A 19,792-nucleotide genomic window follows, 5' to 3' on the forward strand; every position below is an offset into this window, starting at 1 on the left:
CATGGAGGAGCCATGGAAAATGATGTGATGACTGTTACAAGGATATAGAATTGGGGAAAGGTTGTAACATGAGAACATTGCACAAGAAAGTCAAAATGTTCAAAGGTGAGAATAAAAGAATAACTACAATAGTGTTATATAAAAAGCATGGAAGGTCTGTGTCTCTTTGGAAAAACAAGGATAGAGGAACAAGGAGTGGAATAAGTCCAAGAGTTGGTGATAATGAAGAGGGAAGTGAATTGGTACCATGTGAGGGAAGACAAGGACCAAAGAAAGTAGTGGCATTGGTCAGTGCTGTGATCAAAAAGATTGAGACAGTAGAATGCCTGAAATCCCTGAATGATGTTAATATTGGGATATTGACAGACCTTTACAACATAGTTTACAAAACAGGATCCCTGTGCGAGGATTTTATGCAGTCAGGGTTCATTTAGGACTTTTGGTTCCTTTGCTTTGGAAGCTGAGAGCTTGGAGCAAAAGACAAAAATAGAGTTGAGCCATGTTATTAAAATAATTTTAATAATTGCTTTTGAAAACAGTGACCAGTCTGTCTGAGCAGATTTAGATAGCCATTCAGGCTATCAAGAAAGGAATAAGAGAACATCTTTGAGAGTGCTAATTGAAAGATTACAAAAGTGCAGATGCCTGGCTATGTATGCTTTATAGCCTGAGAAGGTATTGGATGGAGATTAGCATAAGAAAATAATGCAATGTTGAAGATAGAAATTGTTAAAGATGGATCATTCGGTGTCATGAGACCTAATAATGGCTTGTCAGACAGCTTACCAAGCAAAAGTGGAGTACATCAGAGACGTATATGTCCTCTAAAATATTTAATCTGTACATTGAAGCTATTGTCAGAGACAGGAAATCCTACCAGGTTGTAATGTGAAGGGTTGAATGTTAACATTTTGATTTTCAGAGTCAATACAATGTTGAGCTGGAGGACCACAGTAAGTCAAGCAGCATCAGAGAAGCAGAGAATCAACATTTCAGGTTAAAACCCTTCCATCAGGACCTGATGCTCCTGCTCCTCTGACGCTGCTTGACCTGTGTTCCTCCAGCTCCACACTGTATTGACTCTGACTCCAGCTGCATCTGCAGTTCTTGCTATTTCCTTGATTTTCACAGGTGCCCCTGCACTGATTGAGTCATAAGAGTTGGGGAATTGTAAAACCAACAAATTCAAGGAATGAGGAGCATGGATCAAGAATGTGAAGAAGACCAAGACGCAATCAAGACAAACTGAGACCTGACGCTGGAAGTGAGAATTGAAGTAAATGGACATGTCCTGAAGTTTTATTTTTATAGATGTACAAGAAAGCATCCCATCTGGATGCTTCACAGCATGGTGTGGCGACTGCTCTTCCCAAGATTGCAAGAAACCAGAGAGTGTCATGAACACAGCCCAATCCATCACACAAACCAGCCTTCCATCCAATGACTGTATCCTCTCTGCCTCAGGAAAGCAACCAACATAACCCAAGACCCCTCCCATCCTGGTCATACTCTCTTCCATCGGGCAGAAAATATAAAATAGATTCAAGAACAGCTTCCCTTCTGTTATTAGACTTTTGAATGGATCTCTGAAATGTTAATTCTGATCTCTGTCTGTCTGCACCTTTCTCTGTGGCTATAACACTATATTCTGCACTTTGTTCTACTACCCTGATGCACCTTGTATGGTATGATCTGCCTATATAGTATGCAAAACAACACATTTCATTGTATTCTGGTACACGTGACAACAATAAATCAATCAGTCAATCAACCAGCATGTCCTGAAGTAAATGGACGCTTCCTGAAGTAAATGGACATGCTTTGGGCAGATCGCCACAGATGATGAAAGATGGGCTTTTGAAATCTATAGAAATTTGAAATGACCAACAAGTGAACTAATATCACTATGTCGCTACATTCTCTAAAAGCACTTCTTCCTAAAGACTGTTTGTTTGTTTTTCAATGTAAAATTCAATATTAGATTGCTTCTTGCTCATCTCCATCACAAAGCCAAACTTCGTGATACACTGATCACTCTTGCCCATTCTGATGAAGGGTCATCAAACTTGAAATGTTAACTCTGCTTTCTATCCACAGATGTTACCAGACCTGCTGAGTTTTACCAGCAATTTTGGTTTCTGCTTCTTACCCAAATGTTCAGCCACAGTCACTCAGTCTACTTGGTCGACCTCATTCTGCAGCATCAGGTTTTGCACCGCGTGCTTTCTAGTTTGACTGAGAGCATGTTGATCAAACACAGTTTAGAAATCCCTTTCCCTTGTCCTTTTGTTAACTAACCAAATCTAAAGTCTAAATAAAGTCTCCCCATGTTACCACTCTATAGTTCACACACAACTCTTGGTTTCTCTGCTGATTTATTCCTTAATCTTCCTCTTGTGGCCCAAAAAATATTCCAAATCGTCTGATCTTGCCTTTTTGCTTCTAACCTCTAATCAAGTGGATTCTTGTGTCTCCAGAACATCGGTCTTTTTAACTCTACAATGTTTTCCCTAATCAGTACTGTTAATCTACCTCTTTTTTTTTTTCTCCTTCTCCATCTTCGCTGAACACCTTACTCTTGTACATTAAGCAGCGAGTCCTCAAATTTCCTGCCAAACTGAGGTCAATTGCAGGCTGTCTACTGCCACTGGAGTTGAGATTGTTTAACCCTGAAATGAATTTGCTTGCATTACCCATTTACTTTGCCTGAAAAATCAAGACTTTTTTAAAATTCATAAATCTGAATGAGAACTTGAAGCCTATTTTCAGATAACTAATAGGCAAGAGGAAAGCATCAGGTCTGGATATTAAGAGAAAAAAGGATGACTGAAATGGCAATAGATGGTAATTGGAAATATTGACCTACTTGATTTTTTTTTATTGTTGTGTAAGAAATGACTATTATGCTGGGAAATTTCTAAAAAAAAGCACATCTACATAGAGCCCATATCACAAATAGAAATATTATTTATCACTGTTCTTTTAGAACTAAGAGAATTTCTCCTTTCTGCTCAGGGTCGAAACCTTGCTGATCTACGTCGCAGCCAGTCTCGAGGTACCTTTAGCATCAGCACTACTTTGCGACTGGGAAAACAGATCCTTGAAGCAGTAGAAAGTATTCACACTGTGGGCTTCCTTCACAGAGACATCAAACCTGTAAGTAATTCTCAGGACAGTTGCAGCTGCATTCTTTAATATGTTACTTTTTAAAGTTTGTCCAGGTGCAATTAGATATTCAGGCACTAATTAGGTTGGCCTAATTCCTTAAACCCTCATCAAATTGTGTAACATCATGAGCAGACTGTTGGAATGCTTTCACAGTAAAGTAAGACTTCCTCTTGTATCATGCCTTTCATGATATGAGGAAGTTTCGAAGTCCTTTACAGTCATTCAGGTGAAAATTTTGCTATATAGTCACTATTGTAGGGAATGCAACAACAAGTTTCCATAAACTACAATTGGTGACAATGATGATGGTGACCAAGTAATCTGTTTTTCTTTCATTTACCCAATGAAAGCTGTCTGTGCCCCCGGGCACAGAATTGAGTGGATGTATGCATTTTGTGATTTTTGATCTTCAAATTTTGTTTGTAAATCAGTCTCATATTTCCCTTTTCCATTGATCTTCGATGAGCCAAATAATAGTCACTGCACCCATGTGCTCTGGAATTCTGTGTCCAAATCAGTATTACAATGAAGTTCTCACATTCATAGTGTTTAACAAGTCCATGCCTTTTAGTTTTTATGTCATTTGAGGCTAGTGGAGTGCTTGGGCTGCCACTCCCAGCTTTACGGCTCTGTGAAGTTGACAGTAACCACTAAAGTAAAATTGTTGTATTTGCAAGGCAGTGACCAGGGGAGATTTAATTTACAGCATCTTTCAACCCATCAGTATCAGCAGACACAGCATTCATGCATCTCCTTCTGGAGGGTGTTTAGCTGCATCTCCTTCTGGAGGGTGTTTAGCTGTATTAAGCTGTGTGTGACCCCCTGTACACGAACATCAAGTCATAGAGTTCCAGAGACGTTCAGCATGGAAACAAGACCCTTCAGTCTAACTTGTCCATGTCGACCAGATATCCTAAATTAATCTAAATGTTTGCCATCATTTGGCCCATATCCCTGTAAATCCTTCCTATTCATATACCCATCTAGATACCTTTTAAATGTTATAATTGCACCAACCTCCAATCTAAGGTTTTCTAAGATTTACAAAGGGATCTTGATCAAATGGGAAAATGGGCTGAAAAATGGCAGATGCAGTTCAATCTGGATAAATGTGAGGTATTTGTATTTTGGTATAACAAATAAGGCTCTACCATTAATTGTATACCCTTAGGCAGTGTTGTAGAACAGGGTGATCTCGGGGTGCAGTTACGTAATTCTTTGAAGCTTGTGTCATAGACAAGGTGGTTAAAAAGACGTTTAGCTCTCTATAGCTCAAACCCTCCCACCCTGGCAACATCCTTGTCAATCTTTTCTGAACCCTTTCAAGTTTAACAACATCTTTCCTGTAGCAGGGAGACCAGACCTGAGTGCAGTATTCCAAAAGTGACCTCACCAATGTACTATACAGCCGCAGTATAACCTCCTAACTCCAGTACCCAGTGAACTGTCCAATGATGGCAAGCATACCAAGTGCCGCCTTCACTACCTAGCCTACCTCTGATTGCACTTTGAAGGAACTATGAAGCTGCATTCCAAGGTGTCTTTGTTTGGCAACACTCCCCAGGTCTTTACCATGAAGTGTATAAGTCCTGCCCTGATTAGTCTACCAAAATGTATCACCTCACATTTATCTAGATTAAATTCCATCTGCCACTCCTCGGTCTATTGGCCCAGTTGATGATCGTCACATGGTACACTGAGGTAATCTCCTTCACTGTCCACTACACCATCAATTTTGTGTCATCTTCAAATTTACTACCCATATCTCCTATATTCACATCCAAGTCATTTCTATAAATGACAGAAAGCAGTGAACCCAACACCTATCCTTGCGGCACATTGCTGGTCTCAGGCGTTCAGACTGTGAAGCAACTCTTCACCACTACCCTCTCTCTCCTACCTTCAAGCAATTTTACAGCCAAATGGCTAGTTCTCCCTGTATTCTGTGATTTAACCTTGCTAACCAGTCTACCATGCGGAACCTTGTTGAACACCTTACTGAAGGCCATATAGACGAAGTCTACTGTTCTACCTTCACCAATTCTCTTTGTTACTTCTTCAAAAACTAAATGAACAGTGAATAAAGGACAGAGTCAAAGGTGGCAAGGACTCATCGGGTATTTGAACCCAGGACCTCTCACACTCCCTTCATTTACTTGAAGCAAGAATCATACTCTAGACCAACGAGCCAGCGCTGTCGAATTGCCAGTACGTACTGAGTTCTACCTGTTCCTGATGTTGCAAAAATTAGGTCTAGTTTCAGTGCTGAGCAATGCTCCAAGGAACTGGACTATTCCATATTACCTGTCCCTTGTGGAAGAAGTTGCAAAGGAGGACATCTGTGATGAGCAGTTCATCAGGAAGGATGCAGTGTCTTCCAGACCCTGCAGGGAAAGGAAAGGGTTGATCCTGTCAAGTGGTTTCCCGAGCAGACTGCCAAAGTAATTTGGCAGAATGCAACATCACCAAAATTTGCCAATATGCACCAAGATGCAGCTTGGTTGCTGATGTAAAGGGCACTGCCTGTCAGACCCTTCACGCAAGCCTGGTCTTTGCGCACAACCGCTTATTGTCCTTGAAGTGGTTGTGCTGGTGTAGAGACTATCATACATCTCCTGGAATATGCCTTTGCAAAGAAGGTCTGGAGAGAGATGCTGTGGTTTGTCCAGAGTAGCTCCGTGACGCATGATTCCGTACTCTACGAGTTGTTCCCTTGGGGCCACGCTAAGACGAACATTGACTGCACCATTGACGGTCTTTGGTTTGTCTGAAACTTGTTGGTCTTCTAGTGTAAAGAGTTGACCTCGACTCTGTGTTTCAAATTCCAAGGTCCAGGTCTACATGCTAAGGGAACAGCTAAAGCTTGGGGCAGCTGCCCTCAGGCCCACTGGAATAAAACCGGTGACCTCTGGTCTTTCTGCCTGAGTATAACAAGCGTCCATTCAGTTGTCAACTTTTTGTTGCCTCAAAATAAATGTAAATAGTTTCCTGCATGAGTAGAAAATTTATTTGATTTGCAACTGCGCAGAAGATTTGAGGAATGCCACATTCCAGTGTTTATTTTTCTCTGCAAAGACTGTACAGAACTGTTTTAGGACTTTTTGTATGTACTTATTGATACTGTTTGCAAATAAAGGATATTTTTACAATTTAAAATAAATTCACGCATCTTCTTCTGGAAAATGTCTTTGCAAAGGAGGTCTGGTGAGAAACGCAATAGTCTTTGTCAAGGTTTGTCCTGAGCAGTTCTGTGACACCAGGGGGCTCTATGTTCTACAGGCTGTTCCCTGAGACGACCACCAAGACAAACATCAATTGCACCTGGAGGACCATCAGTTCATTAAAAGCTGTTCTTTAGTCTGCCTGAAATGTGTTTATCTTCCAGTGCAAAGAGTTGCTCCCAAGCCAAGAGTTGCAAACTGCCATATTCCATGCTCCAGGACTATGTGCTAGGGCAAAAGCTTGGGGCAGCCACTACCAAGATACAGTGGGGAAAGGCTGCCATCTAAAGCCGTTCTGCTATAATATACTGGGTATCTATTAACTTATAGATTTCCTTGTAGCTTGTATTGGAATTAAATAGTTTCTGGTCATATTTTAGTAAATGTACTGATTTCCATTTGGATGGAGGCATGTAAGAAGAGTGCACTGTGCACATGAGGAATGTGATATTTTTATTGTTTATCCTGTCATGTCCAAATTGAATTGTTTTTGTAATGTATTTATTGATGATTTATGAATAAAGTATACTTTCTTCAAAAATAAATCTTTACTGCTTCTGGATTGTGTTGGAGATTTAAATTTGTGGCTCTGCTGGCCATTAACCCTTTTTAAAAACTACTAGAAGTTGTCTTTGGCTGCTTCCCTCTCCATGAAGAGTGCTCTCTTGAGCACTAGCTGTTTAATTTACTCCCTGCTGTTAATCTATAAATATTGTAGTAAATTTGTTTTTAACTAGCATTGCCTACATCCAGTTAGTTTAATGATTCATCTCATTGCTGTTTGTGGGGGTTTGTTATACACAAACTGCAGTACTTCAGAAGTATTTACTTGACTTAAATACTTTTTGGACATGCTGAGGTCATGAAGGCATTGTAAAAGTGTGTCTCTTTCTAATTATGAGATGGGGTCAGTTGAATGGATTGTAATAAAACAAAAAAACTTTTCTTTAATTTTCAGTCAAACTTTGCAATGGGCCGCTTTCCTAGCACTTGTAGAAAGTGTTTTATGCTGGACTTTGGTTTGGCACGACAATTCACAAATTCCTGTGGTGATGTTAGACCTGTAAGTATTTCCTCTTTATTAACTTTTTAAAACAAATTAAATTAATTACTGTGTCATTTTCACAGTTGGGTGATGCAGTGGATTTTAGTCTTGCCATTTTCAGCATTTGAGATGTGGATTTAATTCTCAAGGATAACCTAAGTACAGGCAATAAATGCTGGCCCAGTTAGCATGTCCCATGAGTGAATAAAAGAAACTTAAATTTGCCAACTTAAAATTTGTGCTTATGAAACAAAATGAAACTTGCAATTGCCATGCTCAAGGAGGTAATACCACTATATAGAACTAGCCACAATTTGCATCCATTGGGATTGTTCCTCAGGAAGGTTGACTGAATGGCTTGAGTGGGAAATAGTCAATTTGGCCCTGAAGTATCACTTCACTTAGATTGTGGGGTTATTGTTGTTTGTGATGAATAAAGGTGAGGAAGGTGAATTTATTGTTCATGATGAGTTGAAGGATTGTTTGATGTGATATTTTGCACCTGAAAATGACATCTTTTAGAAGCAATTGCCTTGATTTGTGTTATTGTTTTGCTATATATACAAATGACTTGGATGTTGAGATACGGAATAAGTTTTCAAAATTTGCAGTTTGTGCCAAATGTGGAAGTATGGCAAACCATGAGGTTGATGCCATTTGACTGCAATTGGACATGGGCAGGCAAGTAGAATGGACAGACAAATCACCAATGAAAGTTAATACATAGAAGTGTATTTTGGCAACTGAATTAGGGAGAGACAAATGACTTGATGACAGAGCTTAAGGTTTTGCAAGGACAAAGAGATCTGGGAGTTCATGTGCATAAAGATTTTAAGATGGCAGGACATTTTGAGAGAGTAGCAAAGTGTAGCAAGATCTTGGACTTTGTGGAAGTCTTGAGGTTGAAAGCAGGGAAGTTATGCTGAACCTTTGCAAATCTCTTGTTAGACCACTGATATATTATGCCAATTCTGGTTGTCACACATTTGGAAAGAAAGGGTCCTCGAAATGATGGATGAGATTTACCAGAATGATTCCAGGAATGAGAGATATTTGCTGCAAAGTTTGTTTCAAAGCTGGGTTTGTTTTCCTTGGAGGAAAGGAGATTTAAGGGAAATTTGATAAGGGGTGCACAAGGTTATGAAAGCTTTAGATGTGGTAGACAAAGGTAAGTTACATGGTGTCAGATCCAAGGGACACAGATTTAAGGTTTTGGGCTATTGATGCAGTGTGGATGTGAGGAAAAACCTTTTTTATGCATTGAGTGGTAATGACCTGCACCTTGCTATTTACTGGAGTGCTGAAGGTGGAGGTTATCTGTGATTTCCAAAGGAAATCAGGTGGGCACTTAAGGGAAATAAATATGCAAGGGTATCGTGGGAAAAGAACATGAATAAATTGATTTACAGAAAGCTGGAATGGACCTGAGGGGCAAAATAGGTTCAAAACAGTAGTTTTGTCTCTGATTCTATGAAAGTGTGATAAGACATTTTTGAAACTGCTCCATTCAAACCACACTGCAACTTTATGCACCATTCCCCCATCCATGAAAAATGCCATCGATAATCCAAACCAAATGACAAAATATGCATTGAATTTAAGAAAAGCAAAAGAAAATTCCTCTTTCCCTCAATATGGCAATAAAGACTGTTCACCAGTAACTCAATGTCACAGTGATTTATTTTTAACTAGAAGTGCCTTCTTTACTCAAGAATGTATCACAGTCCCTTTAAATGATCATAGTGCATATTTGGCAGATTATTTTGATGAGCAACCAAGCCACTCTGTGGTTAACACTGCTACCTCACGGTGCCAGGAACCTGGGTTTGAATCCAGCCTCGAGTGGCTATCTTTGTGGAGTTTGCGCATTGTCCCTGTGTCTGTAGGGGTTTCCTCCAGGTGCTGTAGTTCCCGGATTTTTTAAAAAAATAATAAAGTTCATTTAAGGAGATGATGGTATCACTGGCCAGGCAGCATTTATTGCCCGTCCCTAATTGCCTAGAGAGCAGTTAAGAGTCAATCACATTGCTGTGGGTCTGGAGTCAAATGTAGGCCAGACCATGGAAGGATGGCAGTTTCCTTCCCTAAAGGACGATAGTGAACCAGGTGGGTTTTTCCAACAATTGACAACGGATTCACGGTCATCATTAGCCTCTTAATTCCAGATATTTATTGAATTCAAATTCCACCATCTGCCGTGGCGGGATTTGAACCCAGGTCCCAAGAACATTATCTGGGTCTCTGGATTAACAATACGGCGATAATACCACTGGGCCCCCCCCTCCCCATTCGAAATTGCCCATAGTGTCCAGGAATGAGCAGACTAGGTGGATTAGCTGTGAGAAGTACAGGGTTACAGGCATAGGTTTGGGAGGTGGGTCTGGGCGGATTGCCCTTTAGAGGGTCACTGTAGACTCGAAGTGCGGAATGGCCTGCTTCCACACTATAAGGATTCTATGATTCTAGGAGTGACTAGTTGCAAAAGGACAGCAGTAATAGTCATAGGTGATTTAGCCTCTTGAATATATCTAAGCTAACTTTTTCATTCCTATTAATCTCACATAACCTGCCTTTGCAATCCCGTATCAATTTTAAAATGTCAATCAGAATTTTCCAACTGTGTTTCTTCAAAGTAAATAATACTAGATCTAAATTTGTACACTTAACCTTATTAGTAAGAGTTCGAAGTTGGTTGTGACAGTACTCGTTCTTTGGTGTATCTTTTCACACTTGACACTTTTCATCATATGTGGCTATCCAAGTTAGACGTTGTGATTCAACTTGCAGTTGTATGAAAGTATTTGGGATTTTTTTAATATTAAAAATGTAAAAATTCTAATTGCGCACAATGCTTATTTTCCATGCTGCTTCTAGCAGTACAACTTAAAACCCTATTTGCTCTCCCTATAACCAACTAATATTGTACTGTAACAGATAACTGACAGTTATTCCCAGGTATGTCTTAGGTTTGAATTCTACTCGCAGGTGGCATAAATACATCAGAGTTTCCTAACTCCAGGTATTTAATGTTATATCTGTGCCACAAAATGACTATTGACCTATTTTGTCTAAACCACCCTGTAACTTATTTTTGATTTGAATTGTTAAATTCATACAGGTTGTCATGTGAACAAATTAAGGGCAAGTCCTTTTAAACATTCTTTAAAATTGATGGTGAAAATAAGGAAGAACGCGGAGGAACCCTATATTTACGGCAAAATCTCGATCCAATCCAAATAATAACATCCTTTGGTTACATCGAGTTAAAGAAAGCTATTTGTTCATTTATTTTTTAATCTTTTGTTAGTCTTGCTCATGAGAACCGCAATTGTGCTGCTGTGGTGTAAGTGGTAGTTTTTTTTCTTCTCTTCATGGAAGTAAAAGCTTTTGTGGTCTTTTGGAAATTGATATTTGAAGTTCATAGCAATTTTCTATTGAAACTGAAACCTGTACTCTAGTAGAAAGCTATGATTGTTATTCTTCTATAAAGATGATTTGGGTGGAAATTCAAACATAAGGTTGAGCAAAGTCTTTCATTTCTCATAATTGCTCCTCTTCTTCTGAAATTCATTTTTTAAAATAAAAAAAAATCACTAAGTATTGATTCTGGAGCAGTGTTACTGCAGAATGGGTCTTTAGCATTAAATATTAATTCACATATGCATCTGGTGAAATTCAATATTTAGATGCTGACTTTTGACTATTTTCACTGGACGTTGAAAATCTCATTGGCAAATAAATGCCAGAAGCCCATTTACTTTGTACCAACAGCGTTTGAGTTTACAGTAAAAGCAAAGGTGCCATAGTCTTACCAGACCATAGGTCTGCTGCCTCGTTAGAGAGAACAACTGGTATTGGTTTAATCTGAGGGTCACCTTTCCTCGCGTGAGGGGAGAGGTTGAAAAGGTCACTTCTTCATTGTAATCTTGGCCAGTGAGGGAATTAAACCCACACTGTTGGCATCACTCTGCATTGCAAACCAGCTGCCCAGCCAGCTGAGTTCACAAAGTGTGTCTGCCTTTACGCTTGAAGTTGCAGCATTGCATTAGGAGAGGTTGTGTAATGTACAAGCCACCATTTCCTCCTCTTAAAAATTGAGGAACTGTATGCAATGATTGTTGGGGTACACTCCATCTAAGTAATCTTACCCTTGCTTCAGCCTAACTGAAACTCTCACCCATGTCTAAACAGACATACAGCACAGAAATAGACCCTTCAGTCCAACTCATCATGCTGACCAGGTTTCCTAAACTGAACTAGTTCCATTTGCCTATGTTTGGCCCATATCCCTCTAAACCTTTCCTATACATATACCTTTCCAAATTTCTTTTAAATGTTGCAATTGTACTTACCTTTCAGGTCCCTTTTAAATCCACCCTACCTTTAAATCTATGCCCTCTAGTTTTGGACTCCCCTATCCTGGGGAAAAGACCTTGGTATTCACCTTAACTATGCCCCTCATGATTGTATAAATCTCTATAAGGTTACCCCTCCACCTCCTGTCCTCCAGGGAAAAAAAGGTCCCAGCCTATCCAGCCTTAACTAGTAATTCAAATCCTGCAGTCTCAGTAACATCCTTGTAAATTTTTTTGCACCCTTTCCAGTTTAATGACATTCTTCCTGTAGAAGGGTGACCAGAATTGTACACCATACTCCAAACATGGAATTGTCCCAATTCCTGTACTTAATCCTCTTGACCAATGAAGGCAAGCTCACCAAACACCGCCTTCATTAGCCTGTCTACCTGTGACGCCATTTTCAAGGAGCTATGTAACTGCTCCCCTAGGCCTGTCTGTTTGACAGCACACCCCAGCGCCCTACCCTTTAAGTATACAAGTCCTCCTCTGGTTTGCCTTACCAAAATGCAACACCTTGCCTATTGGCCCAGTTGATTAAGATCCCGTTGTATTCTTACATAACTTTGTTCACTGTCCACTATACCACCAATTTTGGTGTCATTGGCAAGCTTACCTCCTATGTTCTCATCCAAATCATTTATATAAATTTGTCACCTATTTCAATACTCACTCTGAGATAACAAGGTGTAGAGCTGGATGAACACAGCAGGCCAAGCAGCATCGGAGGAGCAGGAAGGCTGATGTTTTAGGCCTCGACCCTTCTTCAGACTCACACTGTGTCTGCTGTAGACCCCCTAGTTCTCAGCCTCTGCAAACTTCAAATCAAACAAAATTCTGCTACTACGATCTTATCCAGCACCACCTCTGCTCACTTATAACAATATTTTGTTGATATTCTTTTATTCCCAGTCCCCTAATGTTTCCAGATTTAAAGTTCTTATTTAAGCTACTTCATGGAATTGACCCTCCCTATCTCTAATCTTTAACTGCTCATATGGAGGGTAGGAACCTTATTTGGGCCAAATGAACCAGATTTCAAGTCTTATTTCCCATGTGTACATACAAAGTACATTTTTGGGTGGCACAGTAAATAGAATGGAATACAGCAAGTCCACAGTATGTAAAACTGTACCATGACACCTGTTTTAGACCCCAGTACCGACATCCCTAATTGTGAGCATGAAAATTACTCAAATGTTCACTGAAAACCAATACTGAATCAGAGTTTTGCCTCTCTGCAGTTGTTGATGGAAAGCCATCCCTATTCTTTCACTGTATCAAGATTCAAATTTGGACAAAGGATTGCTGTTATTAAGTAGACATTATTTCAGTAAGTTGTATTGCACTTGGCATGTTGTATAATACCTGCTAAAAGGCAGTGTCATAGAGTGATACAGCATGGAAACTGGCCCTTTGGCCCAAACTGGCCCATGCTGACCGTGGTGCCCACTCAGCTAGTTCTAATTGCCCACATTTGGTCCATATCCCTCTAAACCCTTCTCGTCCATGTACCTATCCAAATGTTTTTTAAATGTTGCTGTTGTATCTGCCTCAACCACTTTCTCTGGCAGCCCATTCCATAAACACACCATTGTCTGTGAATAAGTTGCCCCTCAGGTTCTTCTTAAACTTTCCCCTCTCCTCATAAACCTACGCCCTCTAGTTTTCAGTTCCCCATACCTGAGAAAAAAGACTATATGCATTCATCCTATCTATGCCCCTCATGATTTTGTCATGTTGACATTCAGAGCTATAATGTGAGGACTATAAAATGATTCTATCCTCTGACAATAAAAATGCATAACTAAGCAATTTTTTTTGATTTGGAGGGGACATGTGATGTGCTAGCTAATGGATAAGTTAATCTTTGAGCCAACTTTGGGGAGTGGGGCATTCTGCCGAAATCATCAACCCCTTAAAAATTAATTACTGCTTCAGCCTTGCAGCCAGCTAATCAACTGGAACTCTTCTGGTCCCTGGATTACTTTCAGTTTGTCTCCTGTGGTTTTAAATAGTGCTGTGGTGGAAAAAGTGCTCAATCATTATAGATGAATTGGGTGAATGTGACCTTAATGTGAGCAAAAGCAAAAAGCTTTTCGATGTATATATGCTTTTTTTTTATTCATAAAGGAATCTTTCAAAGTTTATCCTAATTTAGAATATCAGGTGCTTATTTACTGTGCGTTTCTCTATGATACCAGTAGAAAAGTGGACTCCTCTGATTATACTAAAGGCTCATCATAGTTGCATTTAGTAAAGTTCTGCAGAAATTGATCAATCTACTTTCAGATTGTTTATCCTGAAACAATTTCAGGAGCTATCAGTCTTGGAGTGTTTGTTATCTGTTGTTTCTTACAATTACTTTACTATTATGCTGTTTCTGTTTATTCCAGCAGCAGTGTGTGTAGCGATCATTCACATTTGTAGATGTGTCACTCAAGTGAATGTTTCACAGTTCTAGAAGGATGCTTGGAAATATTTTAAAGTAATGCATTTTATGCAGCAATCAAAGATACCACGTTAAATGCTGCAGTTGTTAACTCTTTGTACTCCAATCAGGGAGCCCTGCAGTATTCGTTTGTTATGGTAATGTTGTTTTGATGTCTCCTGGCAGTGGCAATGGTATTAGTTGACACGAATGCTCTCTCCCAGTAGTCTACCTAATGTTTCTTTGGATCCAAGAAATCTTCATTTTGCAATGATGAGGAAGTATTCCAGTTGTTCAGGCTGTTCAAACCATTAGCCAAAACTTTGCAGAATGTAACTTACCTCAACTGCATTGTAAGTTGCTTTCATTGAAGGTTCTGCTGTACTTCATTTTATAGACTAGGAGTAATTCAATGTACAACTTTGTGTCTATAATTTAGGCTCCCCTTTTATCCTGCTGTTTATAATGAACATTGAACTCTAAATTCATGTCACTGCTGATGTGTATCCCAAGTGACTTCGTAAAAATGCTTATTAAGCAAGCAAGCAAAAATGCCTTCAAAACGATCCTGTGCAGTTGAGTGTAGATAGCAGGAAACAGAATGGGTACTCATAATTAATGCAATGTGAGGCTTAACTCTTCTGCTTTGACAAGACTATTTGCTGAATATATGGTTAACCATTTGAACTTCTGGAAATTCTTTTTTCTAATTTAAAATGTTGACAGCTCCGCATTGTTTAAACATCTTTCCTATTTTTAATGGAATCTAGAGGGTTTCAGTTGAAACCTGAAAGCTGAACTAATCCCAATTTGATGGAACAGAGTAAAGGTAACTTCACAACAACATATATTTCGAATAAAATTAATTCCGCAACGATATCTAAAATCGCATCAATTGCATTTTCCTGCTATTTCAACTCGCAAGACAGTCTGGAAAAATTACAGGAAATTATTTCAGCACCGTTATTCAAACGGTGGAACACCAGACATAATCAGTAGGCAAGTGTTTTTATCATTTGCAGTTGGATATAGGACAGCCAGATGCAGAGGAGTGTTTCTCCTTAATGTGATTGTAAGAAATAGAAGCAGGACTAAGCTATTCAGTCTGTGTTTGTTCAGCCATTCAAAATAAATCACAACTGATATGGGTATGTGCTTAACTCCACTTTGCTCCCTGTCCCCATAACCACTGACATCCTTGTCAGTCAGTTGTGCCTTGAATATGTATTCAATGACCAAGTCTCCACTGCTTTTTGACAAACAGCATTCCAAAGAGTATCAACCTTCTGAGAAGAAATTCTTCCTCATTTCCATCTTTAATGTTTTATTCTGTGCCCCTGGTTCTAGATTCCCTTGAGAGGAAATATCCTCTCCATCTCTACACTGTCAAACATTTCAGAATTCTGTTTTTCAATAGGATCAGCTTGTTTTCTTCTAAACCCAACAATTATACCCCAATTAAACCCCAACAATTTGAGCAGTCCTGCTCAAATATTTGGGGCAAACCCCAAATCAACCCAGTGAGCCTTCTCTGACTACTTCCAATGTAAGCATTTCTCTCCTTTTATCCATGTTATGAATATAGAGCACAAATAGTTGAAATTCTAACACTGACCCCCATGGCATTCTGTCATACAGTTGGCTAATCCTCAGTCCTTGCTGATTATATCACCTCCCAACAGTTTCAGCTCTTATCTTTTGCAATAACCTTTATGTGGCAACTTCTGGGATGCTTTATGGATAGCAAAATACTCTACATCTACTAGTTTCCTGTTATCCACCCTGTTACATTCTCAAAGAGCTCTAGTAAATTTGACAAGAACTCTTGGTCCTTTTACAAAACCATGTTGACCCTATTGATTGATTTATGATTATGTTAACATTCTGGTACCACCTCTGGATGTTGACATTTTCCCAATGATAGATGTCAGACTTAACTGAATTTTTTTCTTTGTTTTTTGTCCGTTTCCATTTGATCAAAAGTGTTACGTTTGCAGCTTTCCAATCCACTGGGGCATTTCCAGAATCTAGGAAATTTTTAAAGATTGCAATTAATGGATCAGTTATCCCTGTAACCACTTCCTTTGAGACTCCAAAAGCGGAACATTTGATCTGAGAGACTTATCGTTCGTTAGTTTTCCTAGCTGTTGCGATTGTTTTAAGTTGCTGTCTCGGTTTTGAATGCTGGTTTTCTACTATTCTTAAGATGCTTTTTGTACCATCTACTGTGAAAACAAAATACTTGTTCAAAATCTCTGCCATTTCCCTGTTTACCATTATCCATTTCTCAGTCTTGCCCTCTAAGGTAGTACTTTTACAATAAGCTACTTTTGTGAGGGATTGGGTATTTATCCAGCTGCAAGAAGCAGTTTATCATTTGCTTAAAATGCCTTAACAAAGGTGAACGAGCCATCAGGCTTCGCAGTCAATATGACCCATGTTGCCAATTCTGCAAACTATGCTGGTTTTGATGATTCCTTCCCTTTCCAGCCTTCTGATTTCTGCTGCTACTTTTGTACACAAGGCAAATAGCACTGGGCATACCTCGCAGAATCACGGAATTGCTTCCTGGTCAACATGCAAGGTGGCCTTGGTTCCTTTTGATAGTCCATAAAGCTTCTAGGTATTTAATTAGGACTTCATGCAGGCAGCTATTTTATGAATCTTTCTCAACCAATTTTGCTCCATCAAGCTTGGGCCGGAGCCTTTAACTACAATTGGTGGTAACTGCATCAACTGCTTCTCATGGCGCACAGGAACTGTAGTTGTAGCCTTAATTTGTAATGGTTCCCTGGTATATGTTCTTGGTCTCGCTGAGGTCTTGTGCAAACTTAAGGGTTGGAGTCCAGAGCAAATCTTGTTAAAGGACTGGTTCTGCAATCACTGATTAATTAGCTGTGCTGATATTGACCTCCATTAGAACTGGGTGACCATTTAACCAGACGTTTATTTTGATTGGTTCGGATTTGGATGTTGCTAAGCAATTTAAGTGTTCCAAACCTCATGTAGGTGGACTTTCCACAGTGTGCACTCCTGGATTCCAGGCTTTGAGTTCCCTTGCTCAAGTCAGGCCTCCGAGGACTCCTTTGCTGTCTTGAGTCCATACCGGCAGCCACTACAGTGGCTTTCTGGCCCACATCCTGATGAACATTTCAGCCAGTTGGCCAAGGCTTAGCTTTGTTTTAGGGTTTTGCTGTGGGCTGATCGAGGGTCCCTCTGCTCAGGATATGTCCTGATGTAGAGGTGCCGGTGTTGGACTGGGGTGGACAAGGCCAGAAGTCACACGTCATCGGTTTAATTGAAGTCACCTGATGAAGGAGCAGCGCTTTGAAAGCTTGTGATTTCAAATAAACCTGTTGGACTATAATCTGGTGGTGTATGACTTCTGAACAGGATATGTCTTGCATGAGGTTGTCTGCTTGTCTACACTCCAAGTGGTGTTCCCCAAGCTCTTGAACAGGTGAGTGTATCTACTATCATCGGGTTACCCTGCAGCTTACGTGCTCCACTTGCTGCATTTTCTAATGGCAAAGCCAACTGTAGTGTTTGTTTGATGTCCAGTTGGGGTTCAGCTGTGTAGGCGTTTTGCATGGTTATTCATTCAAGGTTAACCCAAAATCATGTGCCTCTGCTAGCCATCTTAACCTCGTCAAAAATCCCCACATGGGTTCCCCTGGTTCTTGAACTGCCGAGTAAAACCAATAGTATCTTAGAATTAGAGGAGGCTTGGAGTTGTAGTATTTCTTAACTAAATCCATCAATTCTTGAAAGGTTTTAGTATCTGGACCCTCGGTGAAAGCTAGGCTCCTAATAACCAAAAATGCTGCGGGTCTGCAAGCAGTCAGAAGAATTACTTGTTGCTTTTCATCTGCCCCAATGTCATTTGCCGGGGAAAAAGTAATGCATTCTTCCCACATACTGGGCCCAGGATCGAACGAGTCAAGCTTCCCAAATAATGGCATGATGCTAGAAATGCTTACCCAACTTGAAGCCAACTGTTGCGAGTGAACTCCCTTCAGGAGTGTACTGTTCTCTGGTTCCACTGAAATAACTTCACGGAGGCCGGTATCCTGTCATCAAGTCACCAAGTCACCCTTTATTTATATGGACAGTACATGGAATTGGTCAGTACATGGAATCTGACCGCCTGGCTCAGAGCCAGTCCCTAGAATGAGAAGAGACTCTGACACTCCTGTTTGTTTGTCAGCCAGGATTTTCTGCTTGACCCAAGTTAATAGCCCCAACTGGGGAACTCCTATTCAATGAAGTACATGGCCAACTTCGTTCCAGTCACTGCACTGATAATCAATGTTGAACTTTCTGTTGATTATTTCTCATGACTGTACTGACCTCACTCTTGATTAATGAGCTGCTCCGCTCCATCTTAATTTCCTATCCTTCCTAAATGTTAAAAGCCTTGCATGTTCAGCTACTATAGGGGTCACTTTGCAAATATGTCTTTACAGCAGCTATCCTGTTATAATCATTTATTTTTAATGTGCTATCAAATCATTCATCTGTTGTAAATTCTGAATGCATTTATTTAAAAGGCTTAATCTCTTTAACAATTTTCCTACACTGACCATATTTACTAGCGCTTGAGTCTGTAAATATTATGATTGGAGTCATTTGTAACTATTCAGATTTCATTTTTGTTTCATCTTCATTAATTATGTGAAAGAGATTTTTCACCCCAGTAAAAATGCTCAATCACCTTTCAAAGTGTTCAAGTTCTGTCTTTTTTTTTATCTTGTGTATCCTTATCCATCATCCAGAACACGCCAGAAATATTAGTTTTGTGGAAAATTATTGAAAATGTGGTAAATTTTCACTGTTGTATGTTTTGCATTACCTGATCAGGTCCTTTCTAATAGTAACGGACTCTTACTTAAATTCTGATTTTTTTCTCTTTTCTGATCTACTTTTACTGCACTACTTGTGAATGTGCTGCTCATTGGAATAGCAGCTCATTCCACATTTAATGTATTGGTGTTTGCCTATCCTGCTGTTCAAATATTTACTTTTCCTGCTGAATGGTGGACATGTTGGCTATTTGCAGCAATACATGTGAAGAATTAGCCAAATTAATAACTATGCAGTTGAATTTCTATTTCCCAGCTTGTATCCTAAGTTAAGTCCTGTTAAACTGTCATCCCTGCGTTCATTGACTCTCTGAAGCAATGTTTTAATTTTCAAATTCTGATCAATGTTTTCAAATAGCTCTCCTCCATTGCTGCAATTTTTTCCAACGTTACAACCCACTCAGGTATGTGTCTTGGTCTGATTCTGACATCTTGGGCATCCCCAGTTGGAATTGCTCCATCATTTGTGGCTGGACCTTCAGTTGCCAAAGCCCTTAACACTAAAATTCCATCCGTATAACTCTCATTCTACCTTTCTTTTCTCCAAAGGAACTCCTTAAAATCTGTTTCTTTGACCAAGCTTTGGTCTCCAGGGTTACAAGAATAAGATCAGTTTCTATCTACTGAAGAAATTTGAAACGGATGCTGGCTAATGACATTCCAAGTAGTTCACCATAGTAAACCACAACAAGTATTTAAAAAAGATTGAA

The 19,792-nt window shown here is 39.6% G+C and overlaps 1 protein-coding gene across 1 annotated transcript in view; it reads left to right on the forward strand.

Moving 5' to 3' along the window:
• LOC109917135 (tau-tubulin kinase 2) overlaps positions 1-19,792 on the forward strand; it is a 162,650-nt gene that overhangs the window by 35,739 nt on the left and 107,119 nt on the right. The window contains exons 4-5 of the mRNA XM_048600486.1: positions 3,016-3,156; positions 7,348-7,452. Coding sequence (XP_048456443.1) covers positions 3,016-3,156; positions 7,348-7,452 — 246 coding nt within the window. The remainder of the gene's footprint in view (positions 1-3,015; positions 3,157-7,347; positions 7,453-19,792) is intronic.

Source organism: Rhincodon typus, chromosome 8 (assembly GCF_021869965.1).
Source record: "Rhincodon typus isolate 14 chromosome 8, sRhiTyp1.1, whole genome shotgun sequence".
Classification (NCBI taxonomy): domain Eukaryota; kingdom Metazoa; phylum Chordata; class Chondrichthyes; order Orectolobiformes; family Rhincodontidae; genus Rhincodon; species Rhincodon typus.